We start from the raw sequence: 21,746 nt of genomic DNA, 5'->3' as shown, positions 1-21,746 counted from the left end.
AGCCTTTGTAACATGGTGATTCAGCAATATGAGTAACTACAAATCAGTTTTAAATGAAATAAAAATTCTCAGGTTTGTACTTGTTGATTATAGTATTAAGTTGTACTATGTCAACAAGTCAACCTTAGTAAAAAAAAAAAAAAAGTTGGTCATTTACATAACATCTTCAGCAACTTTGCACTTTGGCAAACTTTTCACTTGGCTCAATGAGTATTATTCAAATGGGTTTCAATGTGGTGAAAACAGTAAATATGACATTCCTGATATTCAAAGAGAAGAGAACTAGTCACAAAAAATTTATGTTTGATTATGAAAAAACTATAAAAAATCCAAGTTATTTCAGAATCAAAGATTTCAGCATAATAATTAAAGAAATTAAAGCTAACATATAAGTTAGTGCTAGAGCATCATGTCTATACATAGCCAACTACTAAGTAGTTGAGAAATGGCATCATTTAAGTATATCTCATATTATGAATACCTTCACGAGTTACCATGATATTGCACCGCTTCACCAATGGAGAAGACTACTGTTACTTATTCTCGGTGGACACCACCACCCAGATGGCACCATTTTGGAGCTTGTTGGCTCCTCATTGGTGGGTGTGCAGGTACTCTGGCGTTGCAATAATGACAACCCAGTTGCAAAATATAACTTCACAATATGAGAGATGTCTAATGGTGTACAAGTAATCAAGAATACATAATACATTTAGGGCAATAGCCTTAGGTTACGTAGAAGTTATGGGTTGTCATCATTGCAACACCAGGGTACCTGTCCACCCACCAAGCTCCGAAACAGTGCCATCTAGGTGGTGGTGGTGGTGGTGGTATCTATGGAGGATAAGTACCAGTAGTCTTCACCATTGAAGTGTTACTTTTTCGAAGTAGTGCAATATCATGGTAACTCATGTAGATATTCACAATATGAGATATACTTAAATGATGCCATTTCTCAACTACTTAGTAGTTGGCTATGTATAGACACGATTCTCTAGCACTAACTTATACGTTAGTTAACTTCTATGTAACACGAGGCTATTGCCTAAATTTATTATAGAAATTAAAGCATATTTAGAAGTTTGCTTTTTGAAGTATCAAAACTGGGTGGGGGGTAAGTCAATAAACATTTAAAAATTTTGCCAAGGTTTAATAAAAAAAAATATCTTACCTTTGGCAATGATTGTGACGTTGACAGTTATGGACTTATTGGAGAATTACAAGCATTTAGTACAGTCATTCCTTCAAATATTTCTCTATGAAAGGCATGTTTTCATTTATTGTTCAACAAAACCTCAGTGAATTATACCATATATTTTTATTCTATTTTATTTCTGTCAGTACTGCATCTGCCAAAAGGAATATTTCAAGAATAACACTAATCAATGCCCAGTGGCACAGGAATGCCTACGAGGATTGGCCATTCCTTCTTTCATGATTGGATACCGCTTATGCACTGAACTATTTTGCAATCTACAGTGAATTCAGTTCAGGAAAAGCAGAGGTTATTTTGAGGGTCAATGAAAATTTTATTCCTATTTTCTATTAGTATAGTATAAGTCTGATAAAAGGTGTCCACAGAATCCAGTGTTTGATGATCAGATATTTCAAATTATTGGACATTTACTTAAAAATACATATTTGAGTTATTTATTTATTTATTTTTTGTATGCTATTTTATATTTTATCTAGCAGTTATTTTATTATATAAAATAATAGCTAGAACGCACAGATTGCTGTCCTTCCATGAATTTTGTCTTGAAGGGAGGAACTTTATCACCTTTATTAGCATGGCTGAGTTAGTTGGTCTTGGAATGAGAATGGGTGCCTCAGGGCTTTAGTTGCCTTCGTACACACACCACCACAACCAATAAATAAAAATATATAACTGAAGTACAGAGACAAAATTAACAAAAAAAAAAAAAAAACTTTCAGTTGTTATTTGTTGCTCTTGAATGTCATAGCAGAAGTCAATATGAAACTGATTCGTGATAACGTTGATTTTTTGGCAATTTTATACAGACCTTTTTTTAGTCAGTTCAAGTCTTCCCAAAACAGCATGTTTGCTGATGCTGAGCAAACTCATGCCAAGATAAGATGCAATAGTCCACTGTTGAACTCTGAAAAACAGACCTTTTATATTTCTTCACTTGATTAAGTTTTTATCCTATGCACTAAATTAATTATAAATGATAAATTATTAAATCATTATTTCATACTGATAACAGAATTAAAATTTTAAGTTTGCTTATTCATAATTGCATCATTTAAAATTATTAGTTGAGACGAATCTAAACTGATGCTCAGCAATTTGGGAAGAATTCATAAAAATCAAAAGAAATGCAAAAACGACAGCCTGATTTACAAAAACTCTGGTTAGTCTGCACCTCTTTACAGACATCCTGCATGAAAACAAAAGTCCACACATATACAGTATAATGCTGTCATGACATTAATTTGATCATGATCAAAATAGAGCTGGTTAAAGATTGGTGTTTCAATGCAGCTGACAGACAACTGAAATGTGTTGTGTCAACCTAATACAAAGGGTCGTCCATTGGGGACGTGGATGTGTTGATTACACAATTTGGACACTAGGCATTTCAGAAGCTTACTGAAATGTATAAGGTATTGTGTAAGTGAACAATACAGAAAAGCCAAGGAAGTTTACACTTGGTCAGCATAATACTGTAAAAAATTACACACCTTACTAAATAATTCATAATCATGATTTAATTGTTTATATACAGCCTTTTTTTCAGAAAAAAAAAATAATAAAAAAACGGCTAGGACTTGCAATAAATATTCTTATTAGTGACATTTCATGCATACAAAATTTACAAACATTAAAAGATGGCTATTCACACTGTCAACTTCGTATAAAAATCATCCCAGATGACCATTTTTACAGTATTAAAAACTTTTTTATATACATAAATATTTTTAAGTAGGAGCCTTTGGTGCTTCAGATCTAATGGCGCTAATAAGATCTTGGTTTATTAGGAATATGAATCGTAATCCAACAATCTGAAAAATAATAATGAGAAACATTTTAGTTGATTTTCTTTGCATTTTCACGTTCAATCATTTAATTACTAATAGCAAACTGCCACTTGACTTAACAGAAAGCACTACATTTTATCATGCCATTTCCACCTAAAATATTTTAATGTTCATAACTCAAACTGAATTTTTTCCAGTTGATAAAGATGCGCTGAGGAAAATAGTATTAGATCATTATAACTAATAATATACAATGTAGAATATGACAGGTTTTGATACACAACAAGGGTGCAAAAATTTGACAATACCGGGATGTAACCCTTCAAAGCAGAAAGTTGAAAAGAGAAAAAACATTTTTGCAGTGGCAATTGTGTTAGTAATAATAATAATTAATACAACTGTGTAAATATAATCATGGTTAATAAATTAATAATAATAAATAAATTCATAAAACAGAACATTCATGCTATTCCCATTACAAGAATAGTAACCATCTAATTCTGACATGTGCCATTCAGATAGAAGGGATGCAGAATTGGAATATGAGGAGTACAATGTGTACAAAAAGGACAGACAGGGTAGGAGGGGGATGAGAATTACGCTCTAAGTTAAAAAGCACATAAAATCTTAAGGCAGTGCATCCAATTTACATGCATGGCCAGTGCAATGTTGAGTCTGTTTGGTGTGACATAAGCATTGGGAAAGCAAAAAATAAGAGTAGGAGCATGTTATAGATATGACTGATGAGTATAATGATCAACTGTACAGAGAAAGAGTGGGCCAATAAGTCAGACTGTCTTATAATGAAGGATTTTAACTTTCCAGATACTGATTGCAACTTGTGGATTGGTCACTCACACAGTAACAAGACTTGTTGATATTTACTGGATGACTATTTTTTACAGCAGCATGTTTGAAGTGTTGGTCAAGTCATCAAATGCAGACATTGTAGGGACATCAGACATGTGCCATCATGACCTTGGATCTGATTATCAGTAATGATTATTCATGTATTTAGGGTCTGTGAATGTAGGATTTACTTAACGATGTTACTACCATCATAGGTAAAGGGAAGGGGTTTTTGTTTTTGTAAAGGTGACTAGAGTGGTCTCAGACAGTCTAAATTCTATACATGGGGACCCACCATCAGCAAATCCTAAATGGGAAGCATTCAAAGAATTAATTATAGAAGCTACTAGGATTTTTATACCAATGAAAATATACTCTTCAAGGCCCAAATGGATGTCAGACGAACTGATCAGACTCATGGAAAAGAAGAAAAATGCATGGGATGCATATAAATTATCAGGTAATGCAGAAGCCTGTGGTAGATATAAACTAGTCTGTAATCAAGTCACAAAGGCAGATTATGAGAAATCTTTGTGGAAGATGCAAAGAAAAACAGCTAATACTTTTTTACTTGTGTAAATGTTAATGATCCTGCACAGGTTGCTGACAAACAGAATAAATATTTTGCATTTGCATACACGTGAGTAATTCTTTAGGGAAGGAGATGCTGGAAGTTTATCAAACTCTAACAGGGAGCCAAATGATTTTGTAATAACCGAGCGGAAAGTGGAGGAGAAAATTTTTATCATATATTTGGATTTCATGAAAGCTTTTGATAGATAATGTTGCACATAACGGATTACTATGGATAAAGGGATGATTGAGTGGGAGAAGACAGACAGTTGTTATAAATGGACACTGCTCTTCGTGGACTAATGTTATCATAGGAGTTCCATATAGTTCGGTATGTGCATATTGTTTTTTCTGTATATATTAGTGATACTGCTGAATATATATCAGATTCAATGTCTAAGTTTGCGGATGGTACAAAGGTTAGCAGGATGGTTAATGACAGTAATGAAGGTAAAAAAAAAAAAAGGTAAAGTGCAGCCATTATCAACCCACTGCAGGATGGAAGCCTCCTCAACAATTCATGCTGAAGGAAAATGGACCATAACCTGCCACGCTGGTCCGGTGCGGGTTGGCAGATCGACCGTATTCAGCAGTCAGAGGCTTGAACCCCAGTCTACTCAAAGAGCGTGTGCTACTGCACCTCCGCTCCTGACCACTCGGCTATGAAGGTATGCTACTGCAACAAGATCTAGAAAAATTAGGCAATTTGGCTAAAAAATGGAAAATGAAGTTTAACATTGACAAATGCAAAATACTGCACATGGGTAGCAGTAATCCCAGATTAACATATCAACTACAGTGGTACTACACACAGGATAGTGGAAAACTAAAAAGACCTGGGAGTAATTGTTTAGTCAGACATTAAGTTCTTTGAGCAGTTCAGAAAGGTTGCCAGGACAGAATATACAGGCTTTGTCAATGATATACAGGAATTTTGCTAGCATGGATAAAAAGGTGATAAGGCAATTGTCAGGCCACATCTTGAGTACTTCAGACAGGTCTGGAGGCCTTATTTTAGGAATGATGTAGAGCTGCTAAAGTGGGTACAGAGAAGGGCAACAAGATTGATCAGGTAACAAAGGGGTGTTCTTATCAAGAAAGGCTTCAATTCTGCAAATTGAAGCATCTGAAGACTAGGCACCTGCAAGATGATCTGATTGAGGTTTTTAAGGCTTTGAATGGATTGAGCAAGCTCAATGCTGATGGGATTCTTCCTCTTGCTGAGACTACGCACATGAGGGGGCATAAATTCAAATGGAGGAAGGATGATTGCAGAATAGTTGTGTGGAAGTTTGCTTTTAGCCAATGGGTACTTGATTTCTGTTCCGGCAATCAAGGAATAAATTCTGATGTTGTGGAAGTGGATAAATTCAAACTAGACAAACTGTTGCAAATGAATGGGTAAAATGGGAAGTGGTTTTTTTTTTTTTTTTTTTTTGGCTGATGCTGTATAAGCCTGCTTTCTTGCATCATATGCCTCTACTAATGCTAATGAACTATGCCACATAGCCCGCAGCATAAAGGCAAATAGCTTTTTAAGTGAAATGGGATGTTTTTTTTGCTGATACCGAATAAGTTTGCATAACTTGCCACTACTCATACTAATATGGCCCCTCTGTCATTTTGAAGAAAGAGAGAGAGAGAGATTTACTCTCTCTTTTATTACTGTTGTTGCTATTTTAATATGAAAGTTATAAATTTATATCTAAAGAAAATGGTCAAAATATCTTTAAAGCTTCACTGAATATAAACAGTTAATTGCCATTATGTAAATAACTGTTTCACGTGTACTTCCATATCAGTCCACAGTGGATGAATCTTCTAACTTTGATTTGAATTAGTTAAGCATTTTCAGGATGTCATGACGTTCCTTAATAAATAATTTATTTTTTGCAGTTAACTGTCCATCTTCATGTGTGTTCTCATTACTATATATAAAAGGTCTTAAAACTTTAAAAAAAATTAGCAAAATCAGTTTTTTTTTTAGTTTTTCCAAATATGAATATTTACCTCAACTACAGAATTATTGTTCAATTTATATTTGTTTCCCATTAGCACTGGTTTACCATCAATATAAATTGGCCTTCTTCCTTCATTAATAATAAAAAAGTCACCATTACTATTCAGCTTGATAAAACCTTGTCTTCTAGATACTTTCCATGCTGGTCCCTCTAATGACAAATCAACATCTATGCTGTTATTTTTTGTAGCACGTCCAAGAGTAATCTAAAAGAAAAATTTCAAACATATAATTTAAATCACTTGAAGTGAGTGCTTTACAGAATACAACAAAAAAAAAAAAAGGGGGGGTACAGCAAAAGTCGTAAGTCCATTTAATTTTATTATTATTATTATTTTATTATTTTATTTTTTTCAACTTTGTAACAAATACTTAGATAAACTTAGATATACTTATAACATGAAGTTCTGTTTTAATTAACAGATAATTAGCACAGAACTTCATGCAGTTATTTTAAAAGTGTATTTTCTGCCATTGCTGCAAAAAGAGAATTCCAAGGAACATTTCAGATTCGTCAAACTCCATCAAAATGTGTAATCAAAAACACCCCTGTCCAGATTCAATTCATGTGACACCATGTCAGATAAACAACTGTCTGATAGACATTGAACTCAGTTCAGTTATATAACTGACCCCTGTATGGTCATAATGACTAGGAGAGTGAAGATCATATGCTATTTTACAGATTATTATTACAACAGTTGCTAATATTAGCACACATTTTTAAATAGATACCAATTTTGTTAATTGTTAACAGAGGCATCACATAACAGCTTATAGGCCTCTTATATTGAAGTACTTTGGTAGATTAATTTTTATAATATTGTTATTTTAACAGTTTAACTACTAGTTATGTTCTATTTTCCATTTTATGCACTTCTGTACAGATTTTCAGTCTTCAGGGGACGGCTGCACAGTTATGGAAGTTCCCTCAACCATAGAATTAGGATAAGGGCTGGTAGAGATCTAAAATTCTATCTTCTTATAGCTTTCTGTCATCACTGTATTTCTATATTTTTTTTTATTATTACACAGTTTTTATAATCAAGGTTAAAAGTGTATTCCACTGTTATAAGGTGCTAGTGGGAAACATACCTTTTAGGAAACATTTGGATGCGTGTAGTGGCAAATGACACAAGAAAGCAAGCTTATATAGCATCAGCCAATAAAAAAAAAAAAAAAAAAATACACATTTCATCCATCCACACCCTCCAAGAATTTGTCTAGTTCTTCCTTGAATTTATTCAACTCATCCACTTTCACAACAACAGATGGAAGCCTAATTCCAATGATCATCCACCCCCAGCTCAAGGCAAATTTTTGCACATCTATCCTACAACCATCCTTCCTCAACTTAAATTTATTCCCCCCCGTGTGTGGTCTCAGCAAGAGGAAGAATGTCATTAACATTCAGCTTACTCAATCCAATCAAGGTCTTAAACACCTCAATCAGATCACCCCACAGGTGCCTAGTCTCCAGAAGCTGCAATTAGCAGAACTGAAGCCTTTCTAGGTAAAAGCACCATTTTGCTCCCTTCACCAATCTAATTGTCCTTTTCTGCACCCCTTCCTTCCTAAAGTGAGGCCTCCAGATCTGTATACAATACTCAAGATGCAGCCTGACCATGGCCTTGTACAAAGGGATAATCACCTCCTTATCCCTGCTAGCAAAGTTTCTGTCTCAGAGAATTTCATATCTGACTGCACAGTTACCCCATGTCTTTTTCATTTTCCACTACCCTGAGTGTAGTACCACACAATTGATAATTTACTCTATGATTACTGCTACCCATACGCCATACCTTGCATTTTAAACTTCAACTGCCATTAACTTTTATTACTGTCATCAACTACCCTGCCAACCTTTGTATCATTTGCAAACCTGGACATTAAGCCTGATATACCTTCATTAATATCAATGATAAATATTGAAAACAACAATGGGCCCAGCACTGAACCTGGGGAACTCCATTAATAACATTAATCTAAGAAGAGTAGTGTCCATTGATAACCACTCACTATCTTCTTTCCCCTAACCACTCCTTTATCCATAGCAGTAACCTGCCCTCAATGCCAAATTGCTCCAGTTTATACAGCAGTCTTTTATGCACAACAGTATCAGAAGCCTTCCTGAAATTCAAGTATATGATATCAAAATTATTTTTTGTATCCAGTTCCTTGGTCACTGCATCATAGTAACCTATGAGATTAGTTAAACAAAACTGCCCCTTAACAAATCCATGCTGTGACTGCAGTATAATTGCATTCTTTTCCAAATAGTCCTACAATATTTCTTTAACCAGTGACTCCCATTATTTTCCCTGCAACAGATGTTAAACTAACAGGTCTGTAATTACTTTTGATCCCCTTTATGAATTGGGGATGCATTCACTGCAATCCATAGGAACCTCCCCTGAATCCAAGTATGCTCTCATAATTATGACTAAAGGCTTGCTTACCTCCTTTGCTGTCTCTCCTAATATGATTAGATAGATCCCATACATGTGTGTATGTTTTGGCCAAAGAACTGGATGTTGTCCATCTCTGACAGCCATCATGGATTGAATTTCATCTACAAACTGGTATCCTCATGCACCCATTTAAGAAGAAAGCAGTTGAGCAAGAGTGACAATGTTTCTATTAGAATTTCCATGGGGTGATCTTGAGCATTGCAAAGACGATTAACTTTAAGATGGTAAAGGGATTCTTTGTAGCTCTAGTACTCTGCCTGAGAATCATCCATTGTAAGGAATTTCCTAATGTAGGATTGGGGAGTGGATGATCATATGGTAGATGCACACGAAACAAGTGGGGTTAGCCTCCTTTTTACATACTAAACCATAAGTTTTGTGTTTGTTGCACCCAAGAACTCCTGTCAAAATGCTCCATAATGCTGCAAAGGCTTTTGCAGCAATGAAATGGTTGTGAAATATAAGATTTTCATCCAAGGTTAGACCAAGGGTTAGTGTTTGTTTGAACATTTTAATGGAAATATTCTTGCTTTTCTAGAATCCAGATAAATACTGAACAAGTGTGTGAAAGTGTACTGAACAGTCCAAATCCATGAACAAGAAGACAACATTTGAAACTTAAGTTGTCAGAAAGATCCACTTAAGTAGCTGTAATTGTCAGTAGTTATACTTTCATGTAACACTTGGTACACAATAAAATTCACATGGTTGTATTAGTTTTGCATTGGTTCATGTAGCGCATGATGTATCTCTGCAGAATATAATAATGTATGTCATACTACTTGTCTTCTAAGTTGATAAAGGGGCACATCGCTCCATAAGCAAAAGGATATTGCAATGCACAATACAGTCAGTCCTCATATAACACGTGTTTACACTACACGAATTCGATCATACACGATTTATAAATAGGGGAACGATATCGTATATAACATGAACCGAATTTGCTTATGCACAATTCGCCTTTGTGTTTACAAGAAATGGCAGTCGAACGCGGTAGGAATGAAGAGAGGATTCTGAAAATGTATTTGTTTTTTTATATCAGTGAAGGGAAACACATTTCACCATAATAAGGTAAAAACCCACACAATTCCAGCTATCAGTATTATCGCAAATGTCATTAGATCGAGTTTACTACCAGTTTATAACAGATTCCACTAGCAGAAACACAACTGGAAATTGTTTTTATTGTTTTATGGTAGTAACCCCCAGAAATGTGTTTTAGTACATGCGCACAGCTTTGTTTATGTGTATCAAGCATGCCTCCTTTATTTTGTAATTGTGCTTTATTCCCTAAAAATGAGTAAAATACTTAAAAGGTGTGAAAAGGAAGCATCCTGGTGAAGACATTACAGATTCAGAGAGAAAAAGAAAAGCAATATCGATAAACAGAGGCAGACTGGGTCAAAAATTCTTACCCGGGAAAACCTGTAGTGGCCTCATACTATGGTTTATGGCCAAAATCACACTGGCCTCCGGCCCACCGGGGTTTCCACGGTAAGGCTTATGGCCAGTCCGCCTTTGTCGATAGAGAAAAAATATGAAATTGTGAAAAGCTTTGAGCGAAATGAAAGACCATGTGATATTGCACCTGCTACAGGCCTAAATGAGGCAATGCCAAGAATTAGAAAGAGTGCAGAGAAAATAAAAACAACTTTCATAGCAGGAACAACTCAAAGTTTAATTAAAATCCATTAGATCAAGACACAAAGAATTGGAAGAGATGGAAATGCTGTCATTTGTTTGGATAGAAAATCAAACAAAAAACAAACTTGTTTTTTGTTTGATTTTCTATCCAAACAGATGACAGCCATTCCATCTCTTCCATCTCTATCGTACGCAAACTTGCTTTGCTTACGATAGAAGCAAAAGCATTAGCAATATCGTAATAGTCATAATAAAATACATACGTATTTTATTACGATTATTTATTGTGTTTGGTAATGTTTTGGTTACAAATGTGTGTTCAATCTTGGGTGGTCAGCACCTAACCCTATTTTTCCCATAGGGCCTGTTTATATTACACGAGGGTTTCTAGGAACACAACTATCGTGCTATACGAGGACTGACTTTACATCACTCTGTCACAAATAGTACAGCAATGGGAGACAACCATCTCAGCTGGTTCCACTCTTGTCAGCTAAAAACCAAGGCTGTGGGTACTGTAGAACGAGGAACACTGAAAATGGATATTCAAGAGGAAATATCATTTGGTCCAACAAATTCCAGTTCCAGCTGTTCTATACTAAAAACAGGATGTGGTGACAACTGAATGAATTGATATTCCATCATGTCAGGTGTCAATGCTGCAGATTAGTGGTGGAAGTGTACTGGTGCAGAGAGTGCTTTTGTGGCACACACATTAGGTTCCCATGCTGGTGGATTATTGAATGCCACAGCCTATTTGAAAATTGTTGTTGACTAGGTGCATTCCTCAGTGCTCAGTTTATCCATCTGGTTATGGTTACTTCCAACAGAATAACATAATGCAACATGTCACAGGACAGACTGCTGAGGAACAGCTACAGGTGCATGAGACCTTTATCATACTTCATTAGCCTGCTCAGTTACTAGTTCTCAAACCAAATGAGCATCTGTGGGGATGAGGTCAACTGAGCTATTCACAACAGGTCTAGAATTGTCACATTTGAGGACTGCAGAATGTGACTCAGTCCTTCAGCATCGCTGAGGAACATTTTTGATACCTTATGGCATCCATGCCCTGAAGAATAAGGTTCTGAGAGTTAAAAGAAATGCTAGTTGCTATTAGGGTACTATACCTAATGAACTGATTACTCAATTTATACTAAGTCCATCTCTGTGCAGCACATCCTCAAGTGTTTTAGGAGCAAACATAAACAGTAAACAGTTTATGTTTTGCAAAAAAAATCTGTATGGGGTGGAAAAAAATGGATGCCAATTTTGAACTTCGCTGTACATTAATTACTAATGGTCACATATGTAACAAACGCCTCAAAAACACTAGGTCTGTGTTTTTTTTTTAAAAAAAAGTCCAATTACTTCACAGCTATCCATTGTATATTCATGTATCTGGTATTATTTTTATCATTCTAGCTTTTAGCTTCCTGTAAAAGGCTCATTACAACTACTGCAATCACATTATAAAACTAAAATGGAGCAGAGACAGCAATCGATGCCTTTAAAAATGGCAATACATACCTCTCTTGATCTCATCAGATACCTAACAAGCCTTCCTCTTAAAACTGCAAGAGTCTGGTTATCAAAATCAGGTAGACTAACACCTGTTAAAGGAAAAATAATTTTTATAAATTTTTCACAACATATTAACAATGAAAGATGACAATAACTGTAATTTCATCTTGTTTAAATATTTTTGAACATTTATGATTCAGTGGATAGCACTATGCAATATATTAATTTATATCACATTTGTTCAAAGTAATTTCAGTTCATTATGAATTTTCCTAGCATATGCAAAGTTATGATGAGTAGCAACATACAATGTGTACACATTGTTTTCAAAAGTTAAACAGCAAACATAGAAAAAATTTAAAAAAATTAAATACAAATAAAAATAGAACCAATCATTTGTCATTTATAAAACAGAACAATGACTGACTGACACTATAACAAAAGTGCACACAACATGCAAATAGAATAATCAGATAAAAACAGCCTGTTTTGGACCTATATTTCACATTTATTGCTTGAACTATCTGAATAAGTATTTTGCATCTACATTCACACATGGTTTATTAAAGGAGGAAAATTCCAGAAGTTTATCAAACTGTAACAGAGTGCTTAATGATTTTGTAATAACTGAGAGCAAAGTGGAGAAGAAACTGTTGAAGTTAAACATAAGAAAGGCACCCGGGGTGGTGGGATCTATTCAGTTTTCTCAAAGGAGGTGGAAAAGGAAGTAAGAAAACCCTTAGCCATAATTATAAGAGTATCCTTGGACTGAGTCCAAGCATGCTCTCATAATTATGGCTAAGGGTTTCCCCAATAGGACTGGAGATGGGCAAATGTATCCCAAATTCACAAGGGGGGGGGGGAATCTAAGAGTGACACAAGTAATTACAGACCAGTTAGTTTAACTTCTGTTCTGGGGAAAATAATGGAGTCACTGCTTAAAGATGCATTGCAGGATCATCTAGACAAGGCTGCAGAAATAATTCAGACACAGCATGGGTTTGTTAAGGAAAAATCTTGTCTGACAAATTTGATTGAATACTATGATGTAGTTTCAAAAGGAACTAGATGCAAAAAAATAATTTTGATATCATATACTCGGATTTCAGGAAAGCTTTTGACACTGTTGCACATGGAAAACTACTGTACAAATTAGAGCAGTATGGTATTAAGGGTGAGTTGCTACAGTAGATAAAAGGGTGGTTGAGTGGGAGAAGACAGAGTGGTAATTAATGGACGCTGCTCTTCGTTATTAGTGGAGTCCCACAGGGTTCAGTGTTGGGGCCACCGTTGTATATTTTTTATCAATGATATTGATGAAGGTATATCAGGCTTAATGTTGAAGTTTACAGATGATACAGATACAAAGGTTGGCAGGGTTGTTAATGACAGTAATGGCAGTGTGCTACTGCCACAGGATCTAGAAAATTTGGGCAGATTGGCTGAGAAGTGGCAACTGAAGTTTAACATTGACCAATGCTTGTTCGTTATTTGGTTTTTAGGAGCATTAGCAACTAAGGCCATATTGCTCTGGGGATATGCGGTGGTCATTCCCTGACCTTTCAGCATCCTCCGTATTTGGTGGTCACGAGCTCGAACCCCGGTGTAATCAAGAAGCGTGTGCTATGCACTGCTGCTCCTGCCCACCTGGCTACAGAGGCACCACATTGACCAATGCAAAGTACTGCATATGGATAGAAGTAACCCCAGAGAAACATACAAACTGTGTGGCACTACACTTAGAGTGGTAGAAAATGAAAAAGACCTGGGAGTAATTGTGCAGTCAGATATGAAATTTTCTGTTCTGATAGTGCAGACAGGTTGCCAGAGCAGGTCATGGAGCATTGTCAATGCTGTACAGGAATTTTTCTAGTAGGGAAAAGGAGGTTATTATCCATTTGTACAAGGCAATAGTCAGGCCATGCTTTGAGTACTGTGTACACGTCTGGAGGCTGCATTTTAGGAAGGATGTAGAGTTACTTGAGCGAGTACGGAAAAGAGCAACAAGACTGTTGAGGAGAACGAAGGGTGGTCTTACCAAGAAAGGCTTAAGTTCTATAAATTGCAGCATCTGGAGACTAGGCACCTGCAAGGTGATCTGATTTGAGTTGTATAAGGCCTTGAATGGGTTGAGCAGGCTCAATTCTGATGGCATTCTTCCACTTGCTGAGATTACGAACCTGAGGGGGCATAAATTCAAACTTTGGAAAGACAGTTAGAGAATAGATGTGTGGAAATTTGCCTTTAGTCAGCAGGTAGTTGATTGCTGGAACAATCTTCCATCTGTCATTGTTGATAGCTTAAATAAATTCAAGGAGGAAATGGACTTTTTTTGGCTGTGCTACATAAGCTTGCTTTCTTGCATCACATGCCTCAATTACTGCTACTACTATTTCAAGACAGTCATCACTGTAAAGGATACTGGTTGGGATGGAGATTAAAAGGGAGAACAGAGGTAGGATAAAGTTGATCCCAAGCATCCAGGTAGCTAAATCTGACTCAGTGTTGTACACAGGTGTGGAACCAGTTCCGAAGCGCACAAACTCTCTTGAAGATTTATCAGAAGCATTTTTGTGCCACCTTCAACACAAGATGACTATTATCTGTCCCTACAGTGAGACATCATAGCAACTTACCTCAGAACTTGCTGCTTGTATAGGAGGGGTTGTATCCAGGTATAGCATCTATAGAAGGATTCATGTGTGTGTGTGTAAGGATGGGGAGGTCACTGCCAACGACTGTACAGATCTCCATGTGTTTCCACAGGGTGTACTGAGATGAAATCCTTGATCCTTATGCTTTCCCCTTTCACAAGCAACAGGTCACTTTAAGTGGATGATAATGCAAGTTGTTACAGAGCTCTCCTAGTGAATTAATGTTTTCTGAGAAAGAGGTATAGTTTAGCCCATATGGGCTATACCCTTCAATACCACAATCAAAGAATGTCTGAGATGCTCGAAGTATGAGGAGCACCAACTCATGAGTCCCATTCTCTGAGAAACCTCACTAAACTAGCATCAACATTTAGTCAAGAATAGGAATGGTTTTAACCTAACCTCGAGAACTGATTAACCATTATTCTTATCAGGAGAAGTTGATGTCGTGTCACTATTGCTCCTCAAAGTGATCACATACCTTATTAGAACGTTTTCATTGATTGCCAACTTGAAATTTCTGTCCCCTCATTGATATTTTTCACTGATGCAAAACAAGATCACTTCCTTGCATAACTCTGTAATTTCAGGCCAAAATCTGTTCAGTTTTTGTGCATTATTAAAACTGTTTCACTAATGTTTTGTCATTATCTAATAAAAGAGTTTTGCACACTGGTACAGATTATAATGCTTTCCATATTTTAAAGATTTATCTGTGCTCTCCTTCTACCTTTATCTCAATTTGTATGCTTCTTTTTCGAATATAACTGCTAGTAACAGAAACATACACAGTACAAGCTACTATGAGGTTATCACAAAGGAAATGAATGCAAAGAATAATTCTGACATCATTTACTTAAATTTCAGCAAAGCTATTGATAAAGACCAATGCAAAACTGGAAAGTGGCATTAGGAACAATTCACTACTATGAACAAAGGGAAGATTAAGTGGCATACCACACACAATAGTTATACAGTTAAGCCTCGCATAACGCGAGTTCGATTAACGCAATATTCAGTTAACGCTATTTGAAAAATGATACCACTTTTCACTTTACACAATGCAAATTTCCAGCTAACGCGATAATTTTTAAATGAGCCAGATGAAAATGTTACCGCAAAGGAGATAATGGTAAAAGAATTAGATGAAATCTTTCGTATCGCACAGAATCTCAAACAAAAGGTTTGATGTTCTCTGCGATATTTATTTCGCCAGGGCCCAGAGAAGATTGTTGTTGGCTATCGGAAATTGATTGATGAAAAGAGAAAGTCAACACTGTTCAAATATTTCCGCAACAGTAATTTCTTCATTGTGTATTTTATGTCAGAGGTTCCCAAAGTTTCTCGGTTCACGGCACCTTTAATGTCTCAGTAATTTTTTCAAGGCACACCCAGACCAAAAGAAATACCTAACAGTTTCGTCCAAAAGTTAGGCCCAAACAACTTAATAAGAAATGCTGAAACTGTGAACTACCTCAAGCTAGTAGTTCGTGCAGTGTCCGACAGATGTCGAGTATCGCTGTGTTTCCCTCGAAAATTTAAAATATTCCGCGGCGCACAGTTTAAGAACCGCTGTTTTATGCAATAAACATTTAATTCCATAATTATTTTCATTATCTTTTACATTATATATAGTTAAAAAGTTATTTAAAAGGCATTTTTAAAATTCTTTATGGACATTCCAGAAGGTCAAGGACCAATTATGTTTCCTATTGGTTATGATATTCGATTAATGCGTTTCCGTTTTGCGCGATGCGCTCGTGGGACGAATTAATCGAGGCCTGCCTGTATATGGCAATTGTGCTTCATCAACCACTGTTATGAGTATGGTCCAGGTTTTGTGCTAGTCTCTTACTGTTTCTAATAATTCTGAACAATACAGATATAAATATTTCAAGTTTAAAATTTGAAATACCTACATCAATGTCTAATCATACTGATAATATAAAGGTTTTAGGTGTTAACAACATTAATCAGGATATTCAACTTCAACAAAATCTGGCACCTCCATAGCCAGGTGGGCAGGAGCAGCAGTGTATAGCATACGCTTCTTGATTAGACCGGGGTTAGAGCACGAGACCACCAAATACGGAGGATGCGGAAAGGTCAGGGAATGACCACTGCATATCCACGGAGCAATATGGCCTTAGTTGATAATGCTCCTAAAAACCAACTAACAACAACAACCTCTCATCAACAAGATCTAAATAAACTATTTAAAAGGTCTGATAAACAGAATGAAGTATAACATTGATAAATGCAAGCATTTGAGTAATGATGATGCCAAGATAGTATACTATTTAGGTAATGCCAACCTCAAGGTTTTGGTTTGGTCTGATGTGAGTTGTTTCGATGCATCAGCAAATAAGGCTATAACCAAACTCAAGCTAATCACTGATGAAAACGATTTGGGGATAATTGTACAATCTGACATTAAGCCCTCTGAGTAGTGCAACCAGGTTGTTAGGACAACTCATGGGGGTTCTGTCAATGTTATACAAGAACTCTGCCAGCATGAACAAAGATGTGATTATCCCATTGTATAAAGCAATGGCAAAACCACATCTTAGGAAGGATGAAAATTTGTTGGAGAGGGTGCAGAAAAGAGTGACTAGATCAGATGGGAAGCACAGGATATTCTTACCAAGAGACTTGAGTTCTGTACAACCTTTGTAAATTAGGTATCTGCATAAAGAACTAACTGTATTTTAGAAGAGTGACTTAAAAAAAAAAAAAACTATTAAAAGAAATAGTTTTTTACAGCTTTTCAGAGGAGCACAAAATATGAATTTACTACATTAGATCAGTATTAGCAGACATGACATTACAATTCCTTCTACAGAAATAAATACAGGTAGCAGATCTAATTGGGCTTTTTTTTTTTGATTTCTTTCAATATAATCATTACTGGAATCTCTTTCAATTTTGTTTCAAGATAGCAGATCAAAATAGAAACTGCTCCATCACAGTATTTATCTACTCATGTGCTTTAAATTTTATTTGAAGACTATAAACATGTGATTGGTTCTTATAATTTGAGTAGCCTTAATTGTATTTCAAGATGGCAGATAGAGATGAAAATAGCCTAGGATCCTAGGACCTATTGAAATAACTCTAAAACTTTGTTATTACTCTGATAACCTGATTTGTGTGGACTATTACCACAAGAGTACTAAATGAGTGGTGCCTATTTTGTTACAAGACTGGAGTTCAAAGTAAAAATATCCTTATTAAGATAATTCAGAATCCCCTCCCTTGCATGGATTATACTTTTAGTAGCTGCCATCTTGTTCCAAAAGATTAGGTAGACGTTTTTTCCCAGCAGTTAATTATTCTTTTAGTAATAGCAAGTTTTCTTCATTTATTATCTTTCCATAATTTAAATCTGTATTATTAAAATGAAACTAAATGGTAACATTTTACTATAGCTATAATACACAGTGATTACAATAGGATTAGATATTGTTAAATACTTCTCAATGTGACCAGCAGACATTGTAAACACCAAAGGAAGTAATCATAGAAGCTACTAAGCTTTTTATATTCAAGGCATGGCAGAATAAAAATGCATGGAATAATTATAAATTTCCAAGGCATATAGAATCCTATAGAAAAGTAGTAAAGAATTCTTTGCTACTTTTGTGATAATTGTTTGATGAAAATTGGGGAAGAAAACAAGTTAGTGAGCCTTTGGAAAGTTATACGATCCTAAATTATAATTTGGCCTTTTAAACCTAGAACTAGCATGCCTTGCACAGAGTGTGTTACATAGCAAAATGCTACAATACTTATCAAAAGCTGCCCAAGTGTAAAAAAACAAAGCTGTCCCAAATTCAAAAGGTGTGTGTGCAAGCATGGAACCTGTGCAATATGAGGCAGGTGGAAGCAAAGGTAAAATGAGAGTGGTATGCTACAGAACAGAAGATTGTGAAGAATATGACAAGAGCCTCTACATGCCTTTTATGGGAGATTTCAATTTGCCCCTTACTGGTTGGGCCTAGTGGGATGGGCACTCAACATGGGGGTAAAATTTTTAAATCACCCAGATGATTGTTATTTGTATCAGCACATTAAGGAAAGCAATAGGGACAATATTCTATACCTGACCATCATCCACAAACCAGACGACATAGAGCTAACAATATAGGAAGTACTAGTGAGGAGTGATCACCGAGTTCTGAGTTGGGCAATGAGGACAGAGGTTGCAGTTGTTAAAGACAGAAAGGCATGGGTTTTAATTTCAGAAAAAGAACTATGATAGTTTAAATGTGATAGGTACTACATGACCTCTATCAAATATGCATATATCACATGGAGGGTGAATATATTAGAATTATATAGCACCTTTAAAGCAATAGTCACAGAAGTCACAAATTCACACACGTGCATATGCACACATACACACATTCCATTAAAAAAATATAGTTAAGGGAGGATGCTGAGATGGATAAATAATGAGCTATCCAGTTTAATAGAGCAGTAAAAGAAGGTATGGAAAAGTTATAGTGATAAGAAGTGCCCAAACCATAACAGCTACAAGTTGATTTTCTGTAATTGTATCACAGAAAGGGTTAGGCTGAGAAAAGCAGATTACAAAAAATCAATGGCTGAGAGATGAAGAACGAGGATAAGAAATTTTTAATGTAGGTGAACACGAAGAAAAGAACAAATCAGATTGCATATGGATGCAGGAGGGTCTTAGACAATCCAAGTGATGTTGGTGAAGATATTTGGATTGATCTTTACAAATGAAAGACCCATCAGAGTGAGGAGAAAATGTGTGAAAAAAGCTTAGCAGCATCAAATTAGTGATACTACAGTTACAAAAGATTGTTTATTAGAAAACGTTTTGAGCCTAAAAGCAAACAGGACCCCTGGTTGATGGGACATACCCAGTAATTTTGAGGGAGGTGTTGAGTGAGTGTACTGAACCATTAAGATTAGCAGGAAAGCAGCATTGGATTAGCAATACCAACGTATTGCTAATGCAGAAAGGTGATTCTACATAAAAAAAGAAGAGTTATTTTAACTTTATTTTTATTTGAAATAAATATTTCATCTCTTTATCCTAGCATTACTTTTCTTCCAAAAATTTATTAAATTTTGTATAAAGCTTGGTCAGCTAATTTGAAAAAACGTTCTTGCATCTGGGGTGAGGTCCTAAAAACTTTAAAGAAATTCTTCACTCTGCACAAAAGAGAATAAAAAAGATTAATATATGATCCCGCATCCATTGACTCAACTCATTCCCTCATATCAAAGGCACTGTTTCTGCTGCATGCATTTTTTTCATAAAACTACTTTTTATATGAATATGAAAACCTCAAACACAAGAGGTATCAAAATCTATAGTATCTGAACACTGTTCTGAAATGACATCCACAATCTTCCACTTTTTTCTAAACCTAACAGAAAATATGGCAAGCATTTCAGCACTCTTTTACTATAGAAATTCCAGAATTATCACACTAATGTTTTGTCCCCTTTATCCCTTTTACTTTCTCTGGAATACTGTTCATCTATGTGTATTTCCTGAAAATCTTCAGAAATTCGATTGTCTTTTTTTTTCTTCCTTTTTTTTAATTTAAACTCTCTACCCAGCTGTCTAAAGTATTAAAAATAATTTTGGTTCATTAATCCCTTTATTGCTGGCTTTACCAACAACCTTTATGAACCAAATTAAAAAATTACGGGATTGAGTCAATCTGGATTGGAGGGGGCACAGACATTGTTGGGATTTCTTCTCACTATAGCTGAATTAGTCAGCCATTGACAAAAGTTACTTGACAAAAAATACCTGATTTTTCTTCTGTCAAAGTGAAAGAAAATGATTCTTAGAGTCGGGTGATTAAAGAAAAATCCCATTATGCATATGTGTGTCAACACACAGTTAACATTAATCTTTCATTTTTGAAATCATAGTCAAAAAGGGTACTGAACTCTGAAGTTTTCTCCTTTCTACAATTCTTATTTTAATTCTCTAAATAATAAGTACAAATTACTAGCTAAAAGACAACTCCACACAAGTTGCAAACTAAAACTGTTAGTTTATTGAGGTCTGAACTGAATATCCATAAACATTACGTATTTAAAAACCATTGGGTAGGTGAAATTAGCATGTAATTAACTATGCAATCCTGCTCTATTACTATTATGTTTGATCTCAACGCTGAAGATCATTACCACTTTTAAGTGAATTGGTATATCCTACAAAAAAAACATCTCATTCAGTAATCCAAATAAGTCTGCATTATTTGGATGTTAGGGGAGACAGCTGCTACACTAATTATACTCATATAATGAGATATTTACAATGACAGTTATGTCATGACTCTGAAAGTTTGGCATGACTTCTAAAATTAAGTATCATTCAGTACAAAAATACTGGCAGTTAATTTTACTCTTCTGATGCATTTCATTTAAAAGTGATTACTGGATGAATGTAACAATCTACAAAGAGTACAAGTTACCCGTGTTTTTTTTTTTAATTGTATGGTTTAGATATGTGTGTGGCCTACAATTCCAGGATCCCGAATACTGGGATCCCAGTCATTTTTTTTCTGGTATTCAAATCCCGGTATTGATACAAAAATACCAGTTTTTCAGTACTAATTTAAAAAATAATAATTGGTCATGATTTATTCACATAAAGGTTATAGAATCGACAACAATAAATCATTAATACTGCTGAATTTGAAAATGAGGGATTGTTATACACAGTACAAATGCAACAGAAACCTGAAAACGTCATGAAACTGTAAGACATAAAACCTTACAAATATATTTCTCTTAGTAAGTATAGTGTGTGTGGAAGTAAAGCACTTAAGGAATAATGAAAACATCATTGCAGAAATATTTCCATTAGTGGCAGTAGGCCTGGTAGTGCAATTAGAGAATATGGTGAACGGTGATATGGCAGGTGCGGAAGGGTTAAAATTAAAAGTTCCTGAACAATAGTTTAATCCCTCTATTACACCGCTACTTGAGGATGCGACACTTATT

The 21,746-nt window shown here is 35.4% G+C and overlaps 1 protein-coding gene across 1 annotated transcript in view; it reads right to left on the bottom strand.

The window, feature by feature from the left end:
* Positions 1 to 2,930: 2,930 nt before the first annotated feature.
* The window catches only part of Rcd5 (microspherule protein Rcd5), a 119,192-nt gene continuing 100,376 nt past the window's right edge, over positions 2,931 to 21,746 (bottom strand). The window contains exons 12-14 of the mRNA XM_090380060.1: positions 12,097 to 12,179; positions 6,436 to 6,651; positions 2,931 to 3,027 (exon numbers count right to left, since the gene is read on the bottom strand). Coding sequence (XP_090236186.1) covers positions 2,944 to 3,027; positions 6,436 to 6,651; positions 12,097 to 12,179 — 383 coding nt within the window. The 3' untranslated portion in view covers positions 2,931 to 2,943. The remainder of the gene's footprint in view (positions 3,028 to 6,435; positions 6,652 to 12,096; positions 12,180 to 21,746) is intronic.

Source organism: Mastigoproctus giganteus, chromosome 8 (assembly GCF_048544385.1).
Source record: "Mastigoproctus giganteus isolate SK-2022 chromosome 8, ASM4854438v1, whole genome shotgun sequence".
In the NCBI taxonomy this organism is placed as follows: Eukaryota; Metazoa; Arthropoda; class Arachnida; order Uropygi; family Thelyphonidae; genus Mastigoproctus; species Mastigoproctus giganteus.
This window is presented reverse-complemented; position numbering and strand designations above follow the sequence as displayed.